The following is an 8,209-nucleotide window of genomic DNA, read 5'->3' on the forward strand; positions in this document are numbered from 1 at the left end:
GAGGGGAAGGGAGCAGCATCTGACCCAGCAGCTCATTTCAGCTGCTGTCTGCAGTCAGAGATGTGCAGCCAAAACAGCAGCACTGGATCTGCAGCCACGGGCAAGCCCAAGGCACAGCAAGCTCTGTGTGCTCTCCAGAGCCATCCTTGCTCCCATTCCCGCCTGCCCAGGGAGGGAAGGGGAGCTGCAGCCCCCAGCTCTGCTCTGTGGTCACAGCAGGGAAGGTTTGTGTGGATCAAAGCCATCTTCACCCAGAGGTGGCTCCAGCAGGGAGCTTCACCCTGCAAGTGGCAGCAGCAGGGTCATTAATCAAAGCCACAGTGCTGCTGACTGCCTTTCCCTGGTTGTCCTGCCCTTTTCTCCAATCTTGGCTCTTTGTTGCTTTATCACAGGAGGGCAGACCCAGGGCTGACCCCCACACCTGGGACAGGGCCCCAGTCCTTGCTGCAGATAAGGATGATTTCCTCCATTGGCCTGGCAGAGCTTTCATCCTTGCGCCCTCCAATGAGCCAGGTGCCACCTGGTGCTGTCCCCATGCTCTGAATGTTGTCACCACAGCACTGCAGGGTGGAGCTGGCTCTGTGGTGTGGTGCCAGGAGTGGGGAAAGGTATAAATGTCCCAGCAGAGTGCCAGAGACAGGATCTCTGACACACCCAGGAGTGTCCCAGTTTCTCTCTGCTGTGCTCAGTAGAACATCACCTCCACCATGAAGGTAGCTGGTGTTTTCCTGCTCCTCTCCCTGGCTCTTTTCTTCTACCAAGGTGAGTCCAACATTTTGCTTAGGAGCTATTTCCTCTCCTTGCTAAAACTGCCAGGTCTGCCACATGGGAAGGTGAGTGTGGGAAGATTCCAGCTGGTGCTGGGACCTTGCTGTGGCCCTTGGCAGGGAATGCTGCAGTGGCCAATGTGCATTAAACCTGTACCTGTCTGTGAACAAACCCAAAACAAAGGCTTTGAAAGGGTGCACTTGCTCCCAAAAGTGAACAGACCTGCTGCTCTTTCTTCAGGGGTAGGATTTGTCCTGTAACTGGTGATTTCTAGGACAGTGTGATCCTTTCAGAGTGAATAGGTGCTATTCTGGTTTCAAAAAAGCAAATCCAAGAAGACAGGAAATGAATCTATGCAAGGGAAAATGCAGCTCTCACTACCAAAGCCAATGTTTAAGCCAACTGTGTTTTCAAAATCCCATATGGTGCAGAGGGATGAGAACACGAGCTGTTGCTGCTCCTCAGGTCCTGCTTTAGTGGGCTCGTTCCAAACAGGAGGGTGCTTCTGAAGCAGGTCCTCTGTCATGCTGTTTACTGCACAGAGGCTGCCATTGCAGGCCTGTCTGAGCACAAAATATGGGCTCATTTCAGATGAACTGAGCACGGAGTGAGCTGCAGCTCCTGGATCTGGACCAGTCCTAGCCCAAAGTAAAACCATTGAAATATTAAACAGTGTGGCTACCAGCTCCTCAGCACCAGAATGCTTCACTGCCACTGGGCAGGGCTGGTTGTTAATACAGATGTAGTATAAATCCTCCATGTAGATGACTTCTGGGTTTACAAAAAAAACCCAGGATCACCTTCTCGGTTGTGTCTTTTGCCAAAAAAAACTTCAGGTTGTTTTTCAAAACACACCCACCACGTGTTCCACCCTTGTGATCCCAGCTGCCAGCTCAGCTTCTCCATGGGGAAGCCCAAAGTCATGGCTTGATCCCACCAGCTTTGATGGGAGACCTCAGGGCCTCCTTCTAGCAGAGACTTCCAACAACTTGTCTTTTGCTCTGCTTGCTTGTGGTAAAAATGGAATAACAGCAGAAAAATCACCCTGGATTTACTGCAGCACCTGTCCAGTGTCAGCAGGAGTTTCTCAGGTACTCATGAACATGTGGCAAGACAGGACAAAAGCCACCTTAGCTCCCTGACAGCTGGCAGGTGACATCTCAGAAGGGCACTTTGCCTTGGCAGGGCCTTGCCCCATTACATGTTTCTGCCAGGGAAGGAGGGTGACACAGCAGGGAAGGATTCAGCTGAGAAACGTGGGCGATCCAAGGGAAGAAATTATTTTCTAGGACAAAGGTGTTTGAGTGAAGACATGCAGTCCTCAGCCTAAACTGTCTTTATTCTGTCCCCCTTGAAACCAGCCTGAGTGATGGGTGCTAAGGTGGCTTCTCTCCCTCTCTCTCTGTCTCTGTCTCCTCTTTCTCTAGGAAATGCTGAGATGGATGCAGCTGCTTTCAGAGGAACAGAGGTAAATTTTTCCTCTTTTACATGGCACAAGTGAGACAGCACTAACCCAAACACTGGGGAGCCACCACTGCTAAATACAGTGAAGCAATGGGTTGACAGCCCAAAAATACCAGTGCCCTTCCACCTGCAGTGCCACAGCAAAATCCCAGTGATGATACTGGTTTTCCACTGCATTTCTCCCAAACACTGAAAGAAAAGTTCCTAAAAAGCTAATACTGCTGTTACCTGCCAAGAAAGTCAGGAGTCCCCTTAGTCTCTGGCTTGCAAGTGTGAGGACAGGTATTGCTGTGGCATGAACATAAAAACTGGGAGGAAGATGCTCAGGCAGTGGAGCAGTATTTACTCGAGGCTGTTACTCCTGAGGGTGTGCAGCAGAGCCAGGTGGAGTTCAGCTGGCCAAGGGAGGCAGTGGCAGATGGCCCCAGTGTTTCTGAGAGCTCACAGCAGAGCTCTGAGGATGGGTTGTGAAGGTAGACAAAATGTGAACCTCTGTGGGAAAGCAAAGCTCCTTTGGTAAATTGAGAGCAGGCTTAACATTTTCAAAATTAACCTTCTGTGCCTCCAGCCTTCTTGTGAGAATTTCAACCTGGGAAGAGGGTGTACAAGGGAGTTTGACCCCATCTGTGGCACGGATAACCTCCTGTACAGCAACGAGTGCCTGCTGTGCCTTCACAACCTGTGAGTATCTGGAACTGCTGCGAGTCTAAATGCCACACAGATGAGGGCTACCACACATATCTGGGATTTCCTGGAAAGAAAGCTGTCTGCATGCAGCTGGGTGGAGCTTGGGCAGTGAGCCCAGCACATCTGGCACGGGTCTGGCCTCCTGCACAGCTGCTGCTCCCGCTGCCCTGAGCATGTGGGCTCCAGCTGAGGATTTGTGTGTGCTGCCCACAAGCAAAAATCTCCCCACACCTGCAGCTGCCAAGCAGCAGCAAGAGCTGGCAGGCATCCAGGACCTCAGACAAATGGCAAAGTCCTCCAAGTCTGCCCAGATCTAGCACACGGGCTGAAGAATATTTTTCCAGATGACCTCAGATGTGTGGTGACTGAGGGAAAAAACTGGGTTTTTTCACCCCAGAAATTTATGGCTGAGCTCTGCTTTCTGTCTTCTCTGCATATGAAAGGACACAATTTGCTCTGGGTATTTTTAAGAATGAGTTTTATATTTAATCTGTGCTGGTGCCAGATTGCAGTGTTCTAGCAGAAGGCCAGGTCCAAATGCTAAGGGTGTCTCTGGCAAGACTTGATACATTTCATCTGGCTTGGGCCCTAGGTAATTTAAAATATATTTATACATTGGAAACACTCTGTGTCAGACAAGTGAAGGAATTACTTCCAACTCAATGCTATTAAGTGGTTCAAACATCTCTTTTGGGATGATTGAGTCTTATCTGGAGCCAGATGCCCCAGTCTGCAGGGCTAAGGGAGCTTCACCCTTGACTTCACCTGGTGTAGGCAGGGATTTTTGGTGATCAGGCTCACAGGCCCATCTGCCATCATGTAGCAGAAGCTCAAAGTCCAGCTTTTCTGTCTCTGGATGCGTGGGTTTGTGGAGCCAAATTCTGCTTTCAGGAGCATTGCCTCCCTGCTAACTCTGCAGGAACAAGGAACAGAATCCAGATCACCAGGAAAAAAAAAAAAAGAGCCTGGATAAATATTGTCAATTGGGTTGTCCCCTCTTTGCTTCATTAACCCAGGCTGCTGCCACATATTCTGCAGCATTTGCTGGTTCACCTTTCAAGGCTGAGCATGATGCAGTCAGGCAGAGAGAGGCTGAGTGGGATCTCCTCAGCAAAGGCACCACAGTTAATGACCCAGCACGGCCTGGCAGGGTGGTAATGACCCTGCTGGAAGCCAGCAGCCCAGCACCAGCTGTCCCTGCATTGTGCAACAGATGGGGGTGGGAGGTTCATCAGACACAACATCATTAGGGCTTTGGCCATGGACCAAGAGCAGGGTAAAGTGAGAGAGGAAGGCTCCACAGTCAGCTGTGCAAAGGGGCATCCAGGATGCTCCATCTCACAGAGCAGAGAGCAGCTTCACAGGGGATGGGAGCTCACAAGATGGGAAATTGGGGTACAAGAAAGGGAAAGACTGAGCTGGTGGCGGATTCAGAGCCAGGCAGGAGTCAGAGGAGGGATGGGATGGATGAGAAGCTGGTGCTGCATCTGCCTTGTGTTGACAGGCACTGGGTTCCCAGAGCTCCCAAAACTCCTTCTTGTGCAAGCTCTGAGCAGCTGCAGCTGGAAATGTGCTGCTCCTGTGGGTCACAGCCCCGAGCCTTGCAGCCCCCCTGTTCTGTTCCCAAGTGATGGAATTCTGAGGTTAGGAACAGCCCTTTGGCCAGGGCCATCTGGGCTCTGGAGCTTTATTCAGGACTCTGGAGCTGCCTGGTGCCAAATCTCCTGGGGCAGAGATAAACGGAGTGTCCTCCTCTCTAAAGCCTTGGTCCACGGGGACAATTCGGCCAGGATGGAGTGTCACTTGCAGTTCTGTGTGTGCAACTGGCCTGACAAGAGCTGGAAGCCTGCAAGGAGTCTGGGAATATCTGAGCATCTGGCGGGTGCCTGTGGCAGCCGCGTCTCACTTGTCGCCATTGGTCACTTCACTGTGACCAGCATGCAAAATGCTTTTTGCAGAAGGAAAATCATTTTACCAGCATTTCTCTAACACACCTGAGAAATGGATCTGTCTTTCCAAAGAGGAGAACATCACGATTCCATGTGAGAGTGGAACAATTCATAGGAATTATGTTCACTATAGGGCAAAAAGAAGAAAATAGCTTTTTAAAGGTACCTTTTTAATATTTTCCTCACTTTTGCTGCAGAAGCAATCAGGAGGGGAGGCTGGGAGCAGGAAAGACCCAAGTGAGACACAGTGGCAGTCTTTTGTTTCTAAAACCCTACAAAACAAAATCATAACCTTTATTGTCTGCAGTCAGACAGGCATTGGAGGTGTCTCAGTGCTGTCCTGCAGCACTGAGGTGAATTATCCTGCCAGGAGGTGTCAGAAAGCACTCTTGAGCTTATTGGAATTAATTAACACATGTCCATGGTAACCCTGAACTCCCTGTCAAGAATATGTGGCCTTGCTTGCTGTGAATAACACTTAGATGATGATTTAAGCAGTATTTTCCTTTCTTTCTGCCTTTTGTCCTCTGAGCCAGGCTCTGCTGTGTCTCAGGGACCCGAGGGCAGCCCCCCAACATTTTTGACCTCTCTTGCAGGCAAAGGAACGACCACGTGCGCATCAGGAACAGAGGAATGTGCCAAATTCCCCGCAACAACGTGGCTTAAACTGAGATGAGAGATCAGAGCACAAAGCTGTCCCCTTACCCATCAAACCCCAATAAAATGGAAGCATCGCCACGTCTTGTGCTGGGATTTCTTACACACACAGCAGACCCCTTACCCCAACACTTAGAGCACCTTCCTGGAAAATGTGGTTTGTTCTGGTGATGCCTGTAAGGAGCTGTGAGCAAATTACTGACAGAGCCCCGGGGAGGAGGCTGGGATGTGCCCAAAGAGAGAGCCAGGATCTGGCAGAACAGGGAGGCTCTTTTTTTGCATCAAGAATTTTGTTTTCCTTTCCTAGATTTCCAGTGTTCGAGCCATAGATTTTTAGCATTCCCATGACCTGCAATTGCATTTGCTAAATACAGGGCACTAAAGCCCTTGCTCCAGAGCCTTTAGCACAAGAAAGAACCCAACAAGTCATCTCCATGCTGACCCATCTCCAGCCTTGTCCATATGCCAGTGGCCCATGACATGGTCCCTGTGCACCAAGAGTCACCAGCCTCATGCTTGTCCTGCAGGTCACAGCTACTCAGTGCCTCAGAAAACCAAAAAGATTCCATTTTCCCAGGCAAAATTCGGAATTTTTTTTCCCCTCTACTGGCCTTGGTGAGCTTTGCTGCTGGGGGCTGTGGGCTGGCAGGATGGGAGATGCCTTTCCAAGAAGGACTTGAATGAAAGTGCTGGTGGATGAGAAGCTGGACACGAGCCAGCAGTGTGCACTCACAACCTGGACACCAGCATTGTCCTGGGCTGCATCCAGAGCAGTGTGGGCAGCAGAGCAAGGGAGGGGACTCAGCCCCTGTGCTCTGATGAGACCCTCCTGCAGTGCTGCACAGCTCTGGGGTCCCCAACATGAGAAAAACTTGGGCCTGTTGGAGCAAGTCCAGAGGAGGCCACAAAGACACTCCAAGGGTCGGATCACCTCTGCTACAGAGACAGGCTGAGAGAGCTGGGAATGTTCAGCCTGGAGAAGAGAAAGCTCCTGGGAGACTTTAGAGCCCATTCCAGTGCCTAAAGAGAGACTTTTTACAGGGGCTTGGAGTGATGGGACAAGGGTGTATGGCTTCAAACTGACAGAGGGCAGGGTTAGGTTAAATATCAGGAAGAAGATTTTTACCATGAAGGTGGTGAGAAAGTGGAATAGGCTGCCCAGAGAAGTTGTGGATACCCCATCCCCGGAAACCCTCAGGATCAGGCTGGAGGGAGTTCTGAGCAGCCTGGTCTCGTTGAAGATGTCCCTCCCCACGGCAGGGGCTTGGACCAGATGCTCTCCAATGCTCCCAGCCCGGCCATTCCGTGGCTCCGCGGCGCGAGTGGGACACGGAGCGCGGGGCCGGGATGGGGAGCGGGGCCGGGATAGGGCACGGATCCGGGATCAGCGCGGGGCCGGGACGCGGAGTGCGGGTCCGGGATGGAGCGCGGGAGGCGCTTTCGGCACTGGAGGCCGCTGTTGCTCCGCCGCAGCCGGGGCCGCAGCCGGAGCCGAGCCCGCAGCTGGATCCCGCAGCTGGATCCCGCAGCTGGATCCCGCAGCTGGATTCCGCAGCTGGATCCCGCAGCTGGCGGAGGCGCGGGGGATGCGCGGCCGGCCGGGCGGGAGCGGCGCCGGCCCCGCGGGCGCGCAGGGGGCGGGCGGGCGGTGCTGGCCCTGCCAGCCCTGCCCGGAGCCTGGGAGCCGCTGAGCTGCGGTGGCCGAGGCCTCGCCACGTCCCTGTCACCCTCCCGGGACCCGCTGCAGTTTTGGGGGATGCTCGGACAAGAGCGGCCCCGGCGGGTGTGCCCTGTGTGCCCCTGGTCAGTGTCACAGCACTGCCAGCTGCTCCCCGGAGAGCTGGGCACTCCCTGCTTGTGCCAAAGGGCTCTCGTGAGTCAGCCCAAAACAGCCTGGGATGGAACATTTGGAGTTGGGGATCAAACTCTCATGGGGTTCCTGATGATTCACAGCCCTGCTGTAAATGTTGGTATTTGGGGCAAACCCAGCGCTTCGTTCTTAGGAAATCTTGGACTTCATCGTGGGTAGAAAGATGAGTTTTCTTTATGAAGTGGCTGAAACAAACACCAAAAAGTATTTTTAAAAAGCATGATCCATCTGAGAGAGCTCCAGTGCTCATTTCAGATTTCAAATGCAGCCAGATGCAGCTGGTGGGGGGGAAGCACAGGCTCCTCTTCTCAGATCTGCCAAAGAGTGTCTGCAGTCAAGGGAGAGATGAAAAACGACTCACTTTGCCCACATGTAAAATTAATGCACTAAAGGTGGTAGTCCCAAATAGGCTCGGGACTGTGAATTGCCTTGACATCTTTGCACACAGGGGATCCTGGAAGGATGCTTCCCACAGCTGGGATATTGCTGATTCTGCTGCATCATAAGAAATGGAGAATAGCTTTTATCCAGGGAGATCTCTGCCAGCGAGGCTGGCAGGAGGGGAGACTGATCCTCCCTACACTTCTTTCACTGCTCTGGGATTCTTTGGCATGGCTCAACCCACCTTAGCCCCAAACTCATCCCAGTTGATTCTTTCTACCCAGCAGAACACTGAAATGTGCACTGAGGCCAGTTTATGCCAAGCAAAACATCTTTCCTGCCCATGCCATTTCTGGGAAACATCACCCAGTGTTAGCCAGGAGCGTTTTTTTGATGAAGTGAGGTGCTGACCGAGCCTGCAGAGCAGCAGGTC

The 8,209-nt window shown here is 52.3% G+C and overlaps 1 protein-coding gene across 1 annotated transcript; it reads left to right on the forward strand.

Annotated features, from left to right (window-relative positions):
* The first annotated feature begins 707 nt into the window (after window positions 1-707).
* Window positions 708-5,587, forward strand: LOC139597537 (pancreatic secretory trypsin inhibitor-like). The gene is made up of 4 exons (XM_071442965.1): window positions 708-762; window positions 2,196-2,236; window positions 2,801-2,913; window positions 5,465-5,587. Exons 1-4 carry the CDS (start codon window positions 708-710, stop codon window positions 5,532-5,534), a joined length of 279 nt encoding a protein of 92 aa, XP_071299066.1. The 3' UTR covers window positions 5,535-5,587.
* Window positions 5,588-8,209: the final 2,622 nt, after the last annotated feature.

Source organism: Agelaius tricolor, unplaced genomic scaffold (genome assembly GCF_023055355.1).
Source record: "Agelaius tricolor isolate 1412-34295 unplaced genomic scaffold, bAgeTri1.0.p SCAF_18, whole genome shotgun sequence".
NCBI classification, from domain to species: Eukaryota; Metazoa; Chordata; class Aves; order Passeriformes; family Icteridae; genus Agelaius; species Agelaius tricolor.